This window comes from Ochlerotatus camptorhynchus, unplaced genomic scaffold, assembly GCF_037179485.1.
Source record: "Ochlerotatus camptorhynchus isolate MF236.1 unplaced genomic scaffold, CSIRO-AGI_Acam_v1.1 ptg000367l, whole genome shotgun sequence".
Lineage (NCBI taxonomy): Eukaryota > Metazoa > Arthropoda > Insecta > Diptera > Culicidae > Ochlerotatus > Ochlerotatus camptorhynchus.
The window spans coordinates 5,161,892-5,179,558 of NW_027040855.1; the positions used below are offsets into that span (position 1 = coordinate 5,161,892).

General features: G+C 38.2%; 1 protein-coding gene across 1 annotated transcript in view; it reads right to left on the minus strand.

Moving 5' to 3' along the window:
- The window catches only part of LOC135709864 (uncharacterized), a 949,216-nt gene that overhangs the window by 539,555 nt on the left and 391,994 nt on the right, over window positions 1-17,667 (minus strand). The window contains exon 5 of the mRNA XM_065232287.1: window positions 13,530-13,618. Within this exon, the coding sequence (XP_065088359.1) occupies window positions 13,530-13,618 (89 nt within the window). The remainder of the gene's footprint in view (window positions 1-13,529; window positions 13,619-17,667) is intronic.

Below are 17,667 nucleotides of genomic sequence, written 5' to 3' on the forward strand. Positions count from 1 at the left end.
CACCGACCTCGGCTGGGATTGAACCCAGACCCATTGGGGTGTTTTCGATAGATGTCACCGCAACCAACAGCAGTGACATCTGATGGAACAGGAATGCAGAAGCTTGACAAAATGATTAATATTCAGCATGAAAGAACGGTAAGGTTTCATGCACAAGTTTCGTAACGCTTGAAGGGTGGGACGAGTTGGTGATTTTGCGTTTCATATTGTTTTATAGGAGAAAGCATGGTCACCAGAAGAACGCGTTACCCACGTTGCACCCAGTTGCACCCACCGCTTTTCTCGGCGGGGTTTCAACCAGTCGGTCTGATGCCATGTCTGATGGCATGTGAGTAGGATCAATGGAGTACTACCCGAGCAAAGTAAAATATTAAATTGATAACAAGTTCTATTACCCGGTTATCACTTTTTGATAACTGAATATGTTATCATTATGGTTGAATTAACAGTCAACATAACAAAAATGATAACAAAAAATTGCTCGTTGGATATCACAAAAATAACTAATTTTGTTATCATTTATAATATATTGATAACAAATTCAGTAAGCCATACAAATTTATTCCATGAATTTCAAATCATGATATCATTTTGATATCAAAGCCTTACGCTGATAACTGAAATATGATGTTTCAATGCGAATTAAATTTAAAGTTTTGAACTAACCTTGCATCGTTAATTAATATATAGTGATTTTTTCATGATAACAATTGATAACAAAATTGATCAAGGCTGATAACTAAATAACTTATGCGATAACAACTGAAACCAAAATGATATCTGGGATAGCAAGACTTGTTATCTAGATGATATCGGGTTGTTATTCTACTTTGCTCGGGTAGTCACTCACAGAAAATCAGAGCGCTAGGATGAAAAACCAACCGAGACAAAGCGGTGGATAGAACTCAGTTGGTAACGCGTTCTTCGGGGTAAAGCTGTCATGATTTTATACCTTGCAATCATTTCAAAACTGAACCTAGGACTGGACAAGATTTTCAGGATACAGTCACTTTGATGAACTAGTAAGAGAATTTTAGCAATAGAGAGAAGGTTTTAGAATGAAACATCAAATGTATTCTACAGAAAACTTTGGGAGTTTTGGAAAAAAACGAAGACATCATATCAAGAAGACTTGTAACTTTGCCAGAATCCATTTGACAGATACAGTAGCGCTGAGCTCGAGCGAAGATGAAAGCAACGCATATCAAATGCACAATCCATTCTTCAGGGGTAGGGATTTTTGCGATCATATTTATTCGGAGCATTTGCCTTTGAGTGACAGATGACGCGATTGTACCTGTCTCATACTAGTCGTATAATATAACGGTAGAGTTTCCCAGAAAATAGTGAGAGTTCACAGTAAAACAATTATGTAGCTCTGTGGGAAATTTAATGACGAATATGAAAAGAACTTCAGGATTCGTGAAAAATACCAAATAATCTATTCCAATGAGAAATCGAATTTTAAGAGTAAGATTCCAAACTAATCTCCGAACAGTTTTAAGGGGGGGGGGGGGATGGCACCTGTTGAGATCTCTAACAAAAGGAAATTTTGCTAATTTTATGCAACATAACAATAAGTGAACTCCCTTTGGGTTTTCAGTATGTCATTATGTGACGTTTCAGCATTATTTTCGAAAACTTTCAGCCCAAAATATTAATTTGTCCACTGTTAGCAGCCCTGCAACCAAACAAATGCAGGCGATGTTTTTATCGCTTGCGAGACAGCGTTGTCAGCACCAATGCTGTAAATTCTCAAAATCAATTGAACATATTTGATGAAAATGAGAAAAGTAGCTATCCGCTATCAAAAGGGACCTCCTTCGAATAGGTGATATCAATTGTTTAGTCATTTGATAAAGGCATGGATCATTCTCATTTGAGAAACGCTTGATATCATTCAATCGAGTGTTACCTACACATAAACGGAGCTCTGGTCGACGTTCAGGCGAAAAAGCTAAGGCAACCCGACACCAACCTGACTTCTACCGAGCCCCAACCCGATGCTGACCCGACATTGACCCGAAATTGTCCTGACAACAACACGACATTGAGTCGTTTTCACAGAATTGATGCAATGCTTGTATTGGTTTATCTTCAATCGAATGATATGAAAATTAACAGCAATGGTCAGCACTGAGAAAATAAATAATTAGTGTTTTGAGTTTTGCATTAAAATGTCCAACTGGCTGTATCTTTATTCCTACTAGGCGGAAATTAACCAAACATTGCATAGTTTCTCTTTGAAGTATATTGTTTACATGCTGTAAATTTCGGTAATGTCTGTTTCGATGCGGCTAACATAGAAGTGAGTCAAGTGAAAATGCGAGAAAAAATTTTGTACGCTCACATGGAAAATCCGGAGCTGTCTCATCGTGCTTTAGGAAAAATACTGCATATCAATAATTCAACCGTATCTAGAGTTATAAACAGGTTCAAGGACCGGTTGACATTGGATCACAAGCACGGAATAGGAAGGAAACCGGAAGCAGCATGTAGGAAGACGGAGGGAAAGGTGAAGGGAAACTTCACCCGAAATCCCAACATTTCAACAAGTGATGTTGCCAAAAAGGTCGGTGCTTCGCAAAGTCACACAAAGAAGATCAAGGCAAGTGATGGATTACATGCATTTAAGGTTAAAAACTTCCCAAAACCACAATGAACGCCACCGCTCTACACGGAAATGATGACCAGATACACTTGCTGTGTGATGGATGATGAAACATACGTCAAAGCTGACTTCCGACAAATACCAGGACAGGAGTTTTATACAGGAAAATATAGGTTCCAAGTAGATGATCGTTTCATGAAAAAAATGTCGAAATTTGCATCAAAATACCTTATTTGGCAGGTTATCTGCACCTTTGGAAAAAGAAGTAAAATACTCGACACGTAGGGTATCATCAATGGTAAAATCTACAAAAATGAATGCCTCCAAAAACGTCTGCTGGTATTTTTGAGGCAGCACAGTGAAAAGCCATTGTTTTGGTCGGACTTAGCTTCATGTCACTTTTCTAAACGCGTGCTAGAATGGTACGAGGCTAATTCGGTGCATTTTGTACCCAAGGACATGAATCCACTGAACTGTCCAGAACTACGCCCAATCGAAACCTATTGGGCCATAATGAAGCGGGAACTCAGAAAGACCAAGAAGAAAGTAAAGGATACACATGACATGCGGGGAAAATGGATAAATAAATGAGAAAAAGGTACGACTGTACAAGGTCTTATGGTTGATGTGACGCAAAAGTGTCGGGAATTTTATCAAACAACCCCCAAAAATTGATCCAATATATGCATACTGAGCTAAGTACATAAATAGCACCACCCTACAAATTTAGGTTTTATCTGATAAATACGTGAAATTTGAGAGCAAATTAAATGAGTTGCAATAATTTCGTGTTCGCCCTTTTATAGAAAAATAATTTTTACATTGTGGACAGAAGAATCAACTAAATGGACCGAATAGTCTCCGAGATCTAAAAGCCTTTAAAGATTTATATTTAAATGCGTTTAACACAAGACTAACAGCGAAATTCATTCTGCATTCATTGGCTTTTTGACACATCATTCTAGAAGGTATAACGATGTCAAAAATGTAAAAAGCGCTATTAGATTTTTTAAACCCCACCAATAGGTTTTCCCCCTTAAGACAATTCCGAGTATAATTCCAAGGCATTATGAACATATCGTTTAAAGAATTTTAAGGGGAATTTCATGTTAATTTTCAGATGAATTAACAGAAGACTTCCATGATAATTCAGAGCAAAATAATGAGAAAATTGTGAGGTGATAGGCATGCAAATGAAAAGAGAATTCAAGTGAAGTTAAAATGACTTCAAATGAAGCTTCCGTGAATTCGTAGAAAAAACTTTAAAATTTTAAGATATTCTATATGGAGTGTTCTGCACATGATTTCTGTATTTTTATGTGGAAATTTTCAAGGGTTTCTCAGACAATGGAAAAGAGAAATGATTCTTATTTAAATTCTTGAGAATAATTCTATAAAATCCTGTACAGAGTTTTGAGTGATTTTTCATGGTACATAGTAAAAACATAAGCAAATTTTGAAGGCTCCAAACGCAAAACCCTAATTCGAGTAGGCTCAGTCGCATTCGGTTTTACATATACTTAAATTAAATGTTTATCACACACCGGGATTGTTTTATGTAATTTATACACAGGAAGCAATTTTTGAGGCATTTTAAATCGCTTTATTTGCAAAAAATAAATAAAAAGCTTGTTACCTAAAAGTTTGAGAAGATGACCAAATGCTGATATTCCACGATTTTTTATTTAATTTTTAAGTAGTTAAGTGATTAAAATTTTGCATTTTTTTAGCTTTATTTAGGAATATATTTTAAATATTGAAGATATGCTTTTTGAAAAAATTTAGTTCACAACACTTTACTTTACTCTAAGTATGAAAACACACACGCTCTATAGAAAAGTTAGGCATGAGCAGCGCTGCCATTTATACAGATTTATCTGTATTATACAGATTTTTTAATCTTAATACAGACCCGATACAGAATACAGATTTATCACAGATTTTTAAATTACAATACAGATTTATACAGATTTTTTATAAAATGCTTGAGAAAAAAAAATTCAAAATTTATAAAAACAAAATAACTTGCTCGATTTTATCAGCGCACAATTGTTGTGCTAAAAACCGTATTTTTTTTGCAGTGGGATCTGCTCGAGGCGGTGCTGTTTCTTTTATGCTTCTCTCACTTCCTCCAACGGAAAACGCAGTCACGCCCGTCACGGTAGTTTCGTTGTATGAATCGGCTCGCGTATGGAAGCAGTTCGACGTGCTACAATTTGCTTTTCCGTTTCGTTTCCCGCGTTACATTCAAATTTCTGTTGGGTCGCTCGAAAGTGCAAGTGCTGTGTAAATTAAATCGAAAGCTGTATTTTTTAAAGTGCCGAGGAAAAAATGCCAAACGTGGCCTTCAGTTCCAGTTCCAAGCCAATTTCTTCCTTTTGCGTACGGAAGACGGCAGCGCCGGAACAAGGTTAGTTTGTTGTACCTATTATAGCTTTCAAAAGTTAAACCAATCGGTTACCCCAATTTTCAACTACAACTACAGACTGTAAATTTCAATTAGTTCAAATAGATTTTCTTATTTTGCAGAATGCTCTCTTGATGTGATTAGCAGTGCTAATACGCCAAAACATGATCCGGTTGTTGCTAGCAATTCGGAGACGATGTCAGCAGATCAAGGTTAGCTTTATTTATATTATTGTGACTTTTTCTTAAACTTCCTAGCGTTTGCTTACTACGTTCCATATGCAGTCTAAATATCAGATAGTATTAAAGCTCACAATTATTTTTCAGAAATTTCCAAATCGAAACAATGTGATCCGGATATTGCTACTTGCTCGATGACGTCGGAGGAAGGTTAGTTATATTAAATATTTCTTGAAAATAGGGCCGTTGATCAATACTAGATAAAGTCTGCGTTATCATCTGAAAAATGGTGACTGAAGACGCTATCGCATTGATTAATCACCCTGCTCATAAACTATTAGCGTTCACGGCATTAGATAAGCCTGGTCTCTGTACTCCACACTTCATTACATGAAACCTCAAACAAAATGATCATTGTCTTCAACTCAAATTCAATGTTAACATAATTTGTTGCGTTATTTATTTTGTTTGAATCCATTGGCTTCGATTGACATGGATTTTAACTTTAATTTTTTTCAGGAATTTCTCCCGATGCTGAATCAGGGTCAACATCGGAAGCAAGTGGCTCTGATTCTGATGATCGTTGTGAACCAAGTAAGTTTTTGACATTTATTTATACATCAAAAAATATTTCAAAAAGATATTATCACCAGAGTATTCAGTAAGTGGCGAAGATAGCATTTTCCAGCAAAAAAAAAAAAATAAAAAATCTGAGATTCGGAAAAATTAACAATTTTCATAAAGTGACAAACCATTTTCATCGTCCAATTACCATAATCATGTTTATACAGTTCTTCACTAGGCTTTAAGAGAAATCTTGAGACTTCTTTAAGAAATTTCTTTAACGACTCGGTTAAATTAAGATCCCAAATCTTTCAGTAAGATCCTGGAATTTCAATGTAGTATATTGAACTCCTTTAGTATTTATAATTAGCTACGAAATTCCCTGGAATTTAACAAAGCTTCCTGAGCTTCTACAGTTTTGGCAGACTTCCAGAAAATTCTTGAAGTAAAAAAAAAATCAAGCGCTGTTTTTTTGAACTGTTGCACAATTTACATGACTGTTACATAATTTCATGAAGTTTTATGTAGTTTATATAATTTTTACGGACTTTAAATAAATCCAGTAAACTCTACCAGAACTCACGGAGCTGAAAGAACTTTTATTAATTTTCTTAAAACAAACATCCAGTCTTACATACTGTTTTGAATTGTATGAAGTTTTCCTGTTAATAAATTGTATTTAAAATAAAATAGGTACCATGAATTCATGCAAAACCCTCTACAGCAACTCCATTTGTTGATTTTGTTCAAACCTTGTATATTTGTTCCTTATCGAAATTTTTTAGACAGGTATTTTTTTTTATTTCGCTCTTAGGGTGCACCTTCCTGAGTTAGAGTGGTCCAAAAATCGACATTTTTGCCTATACCGTCGTGGTGACACTTTTTTTTTGTTGTAGTCAAAGTTTGACATGTTTGTATGAAATTAATAGAGTAGATAATTATAGCATGTGATATATTTCTGATAGGTTACACATTATGATGTGTAACGAGAGGTTCATGGACATCCAAAGTTGATTGTAGAAAATGTTCGCCATATATCGATCAAAGCGCAGTAGGATATGTGAACAGACGGACTACTTTGGACACATGGTAAAAAGCAGAAGTTTTTTGATAATTAAATGGAAATAATCACCACTCGTTAAAAGAGCGTCAAATATAGGTAAAAGAAGATAGTGAAAGTATTATATCTGCAAGCCATGGTAGTAAAGTTGATAGGGTAAATTTCGACATCGTAAATACCGTTATCTGTTATTGTTAGGGGGCAAACAAAGTCCTCGAGCGCTCATATTAGGCATGAGGATTCAACATAAGACAGGCAACTTTCATATTATAAAGAATCAATTTTAACCAATAAGAAAACTGATAGTTCAAAAACTTTGATCCTATGGAGACGCATGGTAGTTTTGAGGCAAAACAGAGCAAAAACATAAGGACTGTTCATTTTAAAAGGTGGACACCTATTATCAGTTACAACTATTTTGTTTGTTATTCAAACGTGATGCTTTCTTCGGTAGAAATGAAGTTCTGCTTTCAAGCAACCCACAAAAAATTAAAAAATCAATGTTCGAAGTAACACGTAATTTTAACGAAATTTCAAATGAGAAGGCAATTTTACACTTTTGCACATTTTTTCTTAAACTCATATTGGTAAAGTCAAAGCTCCTGAATGTATTTTACAATTATGTCAAGCCAATAATATTTATTTATTTTCTACTCAATAATTTTACCAATGAAAAAATATAAAAGTTTCATAGAACAAAGTATATGCATGAAAAAAAAAAATATATGAAAAAATATGAGTTTTCACCATTTTTAGGATTGTTTTTTCGTTCAATGTTTACAACTTCTGAAAACTAAAACTAATATGTAAAAAAAAATGTATACTACCTATTTCTGTAACTTTAAACTATTCCTTAGCAGTTTTCGTTGAATTTGATTTGAATATACTTATTTAAAGTATTGAAAAACAATTATGGTTTATTATTTCCTTTATTTAACGTCGGTCTCTGTTCCGCAATCTAGTGCCAATCACCGACGGACATCGATTGCCATCCATTGACGGCAATCGAATGTGCAGGAAGGCAGCTTCCACACCTGCGTAGGATATCGCACCCATTCAACACACATGGGCCGGGACCAACGGCTTTACTTCCCTTCCGAAGGAAGACGTGACCAGAGATTTTTATGCCTCAGAAAAATCCCACCGACCTCGGCTGGGATTGAACCCAGACCCATTGGGGTGTTAGAAAGCAGTCACGCTTACCACTACACCACCGGCGCCGGCTAAGACAATTATGGTTTGAAAGTGTTAATTTAAAATGGTTACTTAATATATTTTGTTCTATATTTATGACCAGGCAATTGTAGTTGCTAAGATTGCTTACTCAAAAGCTTCCACATATACATACATAGAGAATCCCATAAAAAGTTTAAATAAAATCTCACTTGTGTGCGTAAGAAAACATAAAAAGGGAAAAGAAATAGATGTTTTTTTAGGTTTTGTGCAAAATTTTTTAAGAGGGCTCACTTTGATAATCAATTTAAAAGTTAAACGATTTTTTTTTCATAAATTTAAGAAATGCATAAAATTGTTTTGGGAACCTATCAAATTTCCATCGACAATTAATCATGTTATGGTGTTTTTGACAGCATTCACAACCAGAGGACCAACCGCTTTCGGATGCATATGGAGCTGGTAGTAAACGATTTGAGATTGTATGGGGATTTACAGTATTAATTGAATATTTCGAATATAAGCATGTATGTTAAATACAAGAAAAGTGCCCGAGTACATTAAAATGGTACAAATACAAGTACTCGTAAACATTTTACTTGCATTGAAAATGTATTTCGTAAGAAATTGCAGATTTTCTGATATTCTCCATACTGCAAAAATGATTTTACCAGCACTGGCGGGGCGACATCTCTCGACTTTTCGGTGTAACTACCACACAAATGATGTAATTAATTGTATTCATCTATGTATATTAAAAATATCAAATAGTAATGAACTCGTGCACTTTTTTGCATTTAAAACTGCTTATCAGGAAGATAATGAATAGAAACTAAAATCTCCATACATTTTCAAACGGCTGCATATCACTCTTATAAATAAGTACGGACGATATCACAAATGGCGCAATTATATCCCGTATGGTTAGTACGATAGCCCGAATAGGTGGTTAAGCACTTTTTATGGTTACTTTGTATGCATTGTATTTGTAAAACAACAAAACATGATTAATTAGGAAAAAAATCGTCAATACAGAAAATACAGATTTTTTAATAGAGTGGATACAGATTTTTTATAAAACCACCTGGCAGCTCTGTCCATGAGTAGACATGGTCGCAAGACCTGTAGAAAATATATAATCTCCCAAACGGAGAGGGTTTCGCTGGCTGTTTTGCTTATTTGTCATTGAATTGCTCTCTGCACTTAATAGATTTGTAGACGAAAATTGAATGCCTTAATACTAGATACGAGAGAATTCAGTTCCTAAATAACAACTGCACTTTGTAAAATTCTGTAAAAAAAAACAACCATTAATTTCAACCAGTTGCTCATTCCAGGAATCTAAAAGAGCAATAAAACACAATAAAATCAAAATTAGTCTCGGAACTCCACCTCGAAAATTCTACTATCGAGTGGACTTGTGTCACCAAATGGTTTACAACCTGTAGACTGGCTGCAGCCATCAATCGAACCTGATTTGCCGCCTCTGACCAGCATGCGATGATGGTCATAAATTTTTCATTATAATGCTATTGAGCTGCTCGATCGGTAGTACTTGAGAGCAATCGTTTCTCGTCAACATTTTTTTTTTGATTTTGTCTCCATTTCCTGCATTATCCATCGTCAAAAGTTACGAAACTTTTCAACAACCTTCATCGCCCGGCTAAAGTTGTATATGTACAACTCAGCGAAATGGCTTTCTGATCCCAAACGACGACAAAAAAGTAGTAGAAGTTGAATCTTGATTGTGCGAAAACGGAAGCAAAGGAAATAAGACCCTTGAACTGACGACGACGACGACGACGACGACGGACTCGATCGGAAATTATTGAACGCCAACCATCGAACAAATATACAACCCACAAAACAAAATTTAGCCAAAGCATTTTACGAGTTTTATCCTTGTTGTTGTCGGCAGGAATGATGGATTTGTTCGGTGATGGGTGTTTGTTAAATCTGTAGGTGTAGGTAGGTATAGGTACTCGATATAATTTTTCCTTTCGTCTTTTCTTGCACTTGATTGAAGTCATAAATCCGATGGCAATAAAAGCTGCTAACGGTGCACACTGACGAAAAATTGCATGGGTATGAATAGTTTCATATTTGTTGAAGTTAAGAATGTCATTGAAAAAATCTATGGCATAAGGGAATCAACAATATCTTTATCACATCATCTTCTATTTTTCTGGCCTGTCTCAACTGTAACTAGTGGAATAGTTACGAAGATCATCCGGGGGAAGGAGCGCTGCTGCCATTAGACCAGTTTCACCTCACTTACCACTTAGGCTAAGGTCTGGTTATGCTTTTTTGTGCATAGAAGTTATCTACTGAGCATTAGAATATCTGTCGCGTATCTGTCAAGGATAAGCAAATAAGGTAGTGGAATTAATTGGAAATTACTAATCCTTCTCATTCCTCGCCGATAGCTTGAAGTAGCCGGACGTAGTTTGTTCGTGTCTCCGTTGCGGGTATTGGTTTCGTAGCCGGTGGAGTTTTTTTTCCCCACTATAATGGTTTTTTTTATATCGCACGTTTTACAGGTCGGACTCGATTATCCGGAGTATCGATTTTTTTTTTCACTCCGGATAATCAAATCCTCCGGATAATCAAATCCTCCGGATAATCGAATCACAAGAAAAAAAAATAAAAATTAATTAACGATTGTTAAAATAATCATATTGCATATTATAATACAAAATTATTTCAAATGTCTGCATTTTATTATATTATAATTATTATTTTATTAGTCTTTAACTAAAAAAAATACTCCGGATAATCGAGTCTAAAATTCCGGATAATCGAGTCCCGGATAATCGAGTCTCCGCATAATCGAGTCTCCAGATAATCGAGTTCGACCTGTTATCATATTGTATATTATGATACTAAATTATTTCAAATGTCTGATAAAAACTAAAAAAAAAACGCAAAAAAAAATACTCCGGATAATCGAGTCTAAAATTCCGGATAATCGAACCCCGGATAATCGAGACTCCGGATAATCAAGTCTCCGGATAATCGAGTCCGACCTGTACCTACCGTGGACGAAGTTCAGTGCCCAAGGCAACCGCAGTCAGCAGAGGAAGTAGCCGCCTATAGCGACACTATAGGTGGACTATCATCTCTTCTTCTTCTTCTTCTTCTTCTTCTTCTTCTTCTTCTTCTTCATTCCTTTATTTAACGTCGGTCTCTGTTCCGCAATCTAGTGCCAATCACCGACGGACATCGATTGCCATCCATTGACGGCAACCGAATGTGCAGGAAGGCAACTTCCACACCTGCGTAGGATATCGCACCCATTCAAACACACATGGGCCGGGACCAACGGCTTTACTTCCCTTCCGAAGGAAGACGTGACCAGAGATTTTTATGCCTCAGAAAAATCCCACCGACAAGTTAAGGTTCTACAAAGGGTCATTATCTTGTTTACTTCTTCTTTTTTAAATATTTTTCCATCATCATTTTCTAAATGTATTGGTAAAATTCATTGGAAGTGTATGTCCCCACGCCAAAACTGCCCAGCTTGAAATGTCATAACAAGATAGCTTATGTAACGTAATATTAACTTTAGACTGAACTTGGCGTTAATCTGCACCAACTTTTACATCCGTTATTTTTTAAACATTTTTGTTCCTTTTTGAAAATTGAATCGATTCAAAAGATCGATTCAAAATGATTGATTGAATCAGTTGAAACGATTCAAAGAAATAAATCGATTCACTAACATCGATTCTTGCCTCAGAATCGCCCAATGCTAGTCAAAATACATATTTGTCATAGATAAAAAATTAATTAAGTGGAATTAAATGGAAGATAATATGTTTTACTGTTTCATATTATGAAGTTAATAATTAAGTTTTAATCTAGAAGAGTAGCCATGCGCCAAGAATCTGTGTGTTACATCACGTGGAATGTATCTAGATCCTTTTTAGATCGTTTTGAACCTCTTTTGCGCCTGTTTATTTACCGAAAAATTTTAAGTGATAAACAGTATTTTAAACGCTTATCGAAGTGCCTAGTGTGTGTTGAATAGTCATAGCCATAAATTCTAACCTGATACAGAGTTCCCTAGAAAAAGTTACAAATTCGTGGTCAACCAGTTACCTTTGTTTAAATCGTTTTACCAGTGTGATACCTTTTCTCAGCATGCGTATGATATAAGTTTACATCTCAGATTCATCTGCCCTTTTTCAATAAACAATAGAAATTTACAGGAACCGGTTTCTCTATGCCCGAAGCATAACAATTTCAACCTTTCGTAATCCCATTACCAAAGTAAAATTATCCCAAATTGCAGTCATCCGTTCGATCAAAGGAATAAACTTTATTGATTTCTCCTGCTTCTGTTCATCTTCCTACATGACACTGTGACCTCTTGTGGTTCGATATCAAAGGTTCGCTTCCAGCACAGAAACACCGGCTGCCAAAAGCGGCAGCAATTGACGCTACTTTACCATGAATCCGGAACCCAACAGTAGTGCCATCTGGGTTACGCCAGTGTTCAAATTTACCTCAAAATTACCAGACATCAGATACACGCCAACACGTCGTCGTCGACTTTGAAGTCGCACAATCAGTGAGCCTTCACCGTACCTACACCTAGCGATCTACCCTCCTTCACATTTAATAAGTCTAGTATACATCGCCACATCTGGAGGCACCGGCCGCTTTGGAAAGCGCGAATTTTCCATGCCCTCGTGTAAGCTTCGTTGCGATTGTGAGGAGATCTGTTTGGGAAATTTCCTGAAATTTAATACCCCGGTGTAGCAGCTCTTCTCATCCGAACCAGATGAAGGCATAGTTGAAAGACTGTTTTGCAAGACTGCTCCAGACAGGTGCTGGAGTTCTAGAGCTTCTGGGAACGCAAAAAATATCCGATGAGATGCCTTACAGCCGCTCGGGACGAGATCAGGCTTGATTTAATTAAAGATAAGAATCAATCTGGTGCTGTGCTGAGCCGTGTCCGTGCGGCAGCGGTTTTTCGGAAAGGTAGTTAAATGTTGTTGTCAACAATGTCTTTAAATCTTCCATCACCTCTTTAAAGGAGCAGTCAATTTCAAAGAATTCACTTCTTCATGTCAGAAATGGTTTCCTAATTGTCTTGTACGTCAAACCGACCTTAATTCCATTCCACAATGTTTCTCGTTCAAGCGAGAACATGTTGGCTTTACCATTTTCAATTAACGCTTTATCAAATATTCATCAGTTAGATTGTTTACGGCAGCAGCGGGAGTGATTGCTAATTAATTAGAAGAGACAACAGTAGATCAAGCAAGAAGTGAACCCACCTCCTCACTCCGATAATGGTGCCCAGGGAGTACGGTTTCTCACGGTAGACAGGTAGGTCGATTGAAAAAGCTATCGAACCGAAGGATTTAGAATCACACGCTTCGGAAAGTCGTTTCCATCCGTCACAGAGTTGAGAGCAAACAAAAAGTGTTCGCACCAAGAAAAGGATTGCTTGGCAGACAGTCAGGAATGATGACGACGATGATGATGATGATGATGATGATGATGAACGAAGAATGGCGCAATTACCTGTGATTTCATCGTACTCGCTGATCTCGCATTTGTTACCCTTGAAGCCGGTGGGGCAGATGCAGGTAACGGCATTGTCCCCGATGTGCCTGAAAAATAACAATGAAACAAGAAGAATAAAGAAAATTGAGATCAAGTCGGAACAAACGTTGCAACTTTATGGATTATTTACGTTTGATGGGGTTGTTAATTTTTGATGAGTATCTTAAAGTTATATATCTTCATAAATTGTTGTTAGTCGGTGATTCTGAAAATGAAGGTATCTTCCGAGAGAGAAGTTCGGGGAATACTTTTGCATCAACATCTTGGATTCATTCACCTATGGTATGATCTGACCTTTCATGCATATTTAAATTCCAATGCAGGACTGTAATTAGTATTGTAGAATTGCACGATATTACCGGTAAGTGGAATTAAGTGGAAATTACTAATCCTTCTCTCTCTATAAAGGTATTCCCCTAAGACGCCTACATTCATCAGGATTGGGTAAAACCAGATTCGGTAAAACAGGATGAACAACTCTAGCATGCACGGAGGCTTGGGGTTAGATCCGAGAGAGCTTCAACGAGGTTCCGAGGATCAGCGTTGCCGGTGGTGTAGTGGAAAGCGTGATTACCTCTCATAACAGCAGGCCTGAGCTCAATCCCACTCGGCGCCGCCGACATAACATCTCTGATCACGCTTTCCTTCGGAAGGGAAGTAAAGCCGTTGGTCCCCGGTTCATGAGTTGATGGGTCGATAGGGTCTAGGTGTGGGAGCTGCCCCCCTGGCGTCGGTAGCATTGGTGCTCAGCACGGAAAACAAGATCGACGGAAAACAAATCAAGGAAAAAAAAAGAGGTTCCGTGGAGTCATCGAAGAAGTTCATGGAGTGCCCGAGGGGTTCAGATATGTTCAGAGGTTGTTTCATGTGGGATTCGAGGAAGCTTCAGGGAGGTTTCCAGCGATCTTCCAAGGGTACCGAGAGAATTTCTAGGGTAGCAGGGGGAGGTTTTGGGGGAGCATCTAGAGAGGATCTGATCTAGATATCTAGAGGAAGTTGTGATGGGCTCCAAGGGAACTAATGAAAAGTTTCGAGGGAAATGAAGTTTTCAGGGGACTTCATAGGAGTTTCACAGGAATTACTGGGGGGTTCCGAGGAAATATAAGGAAGTGCTGAGAGAGCTTCCGAGAGAAACTTCCTAGAAGTTCCCTCGGATCTTCAAAACTTTAAAGCTTGTTCGGGGCTGCCTGAAGGTGCCCTATGCCATATTTTCAAGGATTCACATTCATGTTGTGGACTCAGCAGGTTTCTCTAGTTTTCTTTGTATTTGTTGGCAGATTTTCGTGGGATTTTCTTGCGCGATTCTGTCCGGCTGGTTCTTGTGGGCACCGTTCACAACTCGGTTCGCGATGAGGTGGTCGTCAATTTCCAAGCGTCTTGTCAGCGAGAGCATACGAAGGAAGTGATTGTCCAGAGACTGTGGTGCCTCGCATCAGGGTGGTGGCCCCGGTTGCTTACATCAACGACGGGATCAGGATTCGGTGGTCGTCGTGTCCACGCTGAGGACGAGATTATGATGGTCTTCGTTTGATCCCTGTGATCCTTTGTGCAAGAGGGAGGTGGTTGAGGGTTGTTCGTTCGAAGTTGTCTGTTCACCTGGGATCTACTTAAAGGCATCTGTGGAGGCGGCATTTTGCAAACTTTCTGAGTTAGATGGAGCCATGTTCCGGAAGCCTTCCTACAGTGCCGGGAGTGGCCTGCAGTGTTTTTTTGTGCTTGTGCAGCAGCACTGCCTGGCACTGTCCACGTCAGGCACCGGTTTGGCAGGGAACGGTTATGCATTCGTTCTTTTTCAGGGAGTTTTTGATGAGCTTCAGGGAGGTTTTGAGGGAACGTCGAGGCTGTTTCAAGGGCACATCGGGGAAATTTTGAGGGAGCTTTGGGGATGTTTTGAGCTAGTTTTAGAGAAGTTCCAAGGGAACTCCAGGGAAGTTTTTATAGAACTTCATAGAGATTATGAGGGAATTTCATGGGAGTTCTGATGTAACCTCAGGGAAAATCTTAAGAAACTTTACAGAAATTTCGTGGGAACGTCACAGAAATTCCTAGGGAACATCCCAAAAGTTTCGAGGAAACTTAATGGCAGTTTTGAGGGAAACCTTTCAGAGGTTCCCGAGGAATTTTTTTATGTTCCCTCGGAACTCCCTTGAAGTTTGTTTGGCCTAAACTTTTGGACAGTTACGAGAGAACTTGTGGAACGTTTTGAGCAAAGCTCTGAATAGTATCTGGGGATCTTTTGGAATGTTTTGAGGATACTTTACAAGCTTCAAAGGATCTTTTGAGAAGTTTCACGGGAAGTTCTGGGACGTTTCATGGTCACCTTTTAAAATTTCCGGGGAAACTTCTTGGAAGCTTAAGGAGAGCTTGTATGAAAATCTGTGGGGGAGACAAACCAACCCAGGGCTGAAAGACTCCTTAATAAAGATATAAAAAAATCTGTGGGGAACTTGTGGGAAGTTCCAAGAAAACTTTTGTATATCTTTTCGAAGGAACTTTTCAAATGTTACGAGCCAACTTCAAGCAAATTTCAAGAGAACTTCTAGTATTTTTTGAAGGAACTTCAGGGACATTAGAGGTAGCTTTCTTCACGCATCCTTGGCACTCCCTGAAAATGTTCGTGAACTTTTCAAACGTGAACTAGTCAAAAGATATATGAACTTTTCGGAAGTTCCATGAACGTGTTGGATGTTCCGTCTACTTGTTGGAAGTTTCATTGACTTATCTTTCTTCCTCGTGTTTGAAGCTTATTGCTTATCACATTTTTAGCTTATTGCATGCGCTCAATTTAGTGTTCTAGGTACACTTCCACAGTTATTAATTAAGAGTATTCGATGCATTTACCATTATTGCATAAGTATAATTGTGTGGCAAGTACAATCATACTCTATGCTCAGGGAAGTAGAGAAATTTTCCAACACAAAAACTTCCTAGACCAGATCGGAAATCGAACCCTGCTGCCTCTAGCATGGTCTTGTCTTGTAGCTGCGCCTTTAGCAACTGAGCTTAGGCAGACCCCATCATATACCGGTCAGAATATTATAAATTTCTCGGAAGTAGTATTAACAACAGATCTTCAAACAAGTTCCGAGAACTTCCGACAAGTTCCGAGAACATCTGATAAGTTCGGAGGACTTTCAACAAGTTTGAAGAACTTCAGACAAGTTCGGAAAACTTCTGACAAGTTCGGAGAATTTTGGATAAGATCGGAAAACTTCCGACAAGCTCAACAAGTTCGGAGAACTTCAGACAAGTTTGGAGAACTTCCGACAAGTTCGGAAAACTTCCGACAAGTTCGGAGAACTTTGGACAAGATCGGGAACTTTGGACAAGATCGGAGAACTTCCGACAAGTTTTGAGAACTTCCGCCAAGTTCGGAGAACTTCCGAGAAGTTCGGAGAACTTCCGACAAGTTCGGAGAACTTCCGAGAAGTTCGGAGAACTTCCGAGAAGTTCGGAGAACTTCCGAGAAGTTTGGAGAACTTCCGATAAGTTCGGAGAACTTCCGATAAGTTCGGAGAACTTTCGACAAGTTCGGAGAACTTCAGACAAGTTCGGAGAACTTCAGACAAGTTCGGAGAACTTCCGACAAGTTTGGAGGACTTCGGACAAGATCGGAGAACTTCCGACAAGTTCGGAGAACTTCCGACAAGTTCGGAGAATTTCCGACAAGTTCGGAGAACTTCCGACAAGTTCGGAGAACTTCCGACAAGTTCGGAGAACTTCCGACAAGTTCGGAGAACTTCCGACAAGTTCGGAGAGTTTCCGACAAGTTCGGAGAACTTCCGACAAATTCGGAGAACTTCCGACAAGTTCGGAGAACTTCCGACAAGTTCGGAGAACTTCCGACAAGTTCGGAGAACTTCCGACAAGTTCGGAGAACTTCCGACAAGTTCGAAGAACTTCCAAAAAAGTTCGGAGAACTTCCGACAAGTTTGCAGAGCTTCTGACAAGTTCAAAGAGCCTCCGAAAAGTTTGGAAAACTTTCGAAAAGTTCGGAAAACTTCCGACAAGTTCGGAGAGCTTCCGACAAGTTTGGAGAACTTCCGACAAGTTCGGAGAACTTCCGACAAGGTCGGAGAACCTCCAACAAGTTCAG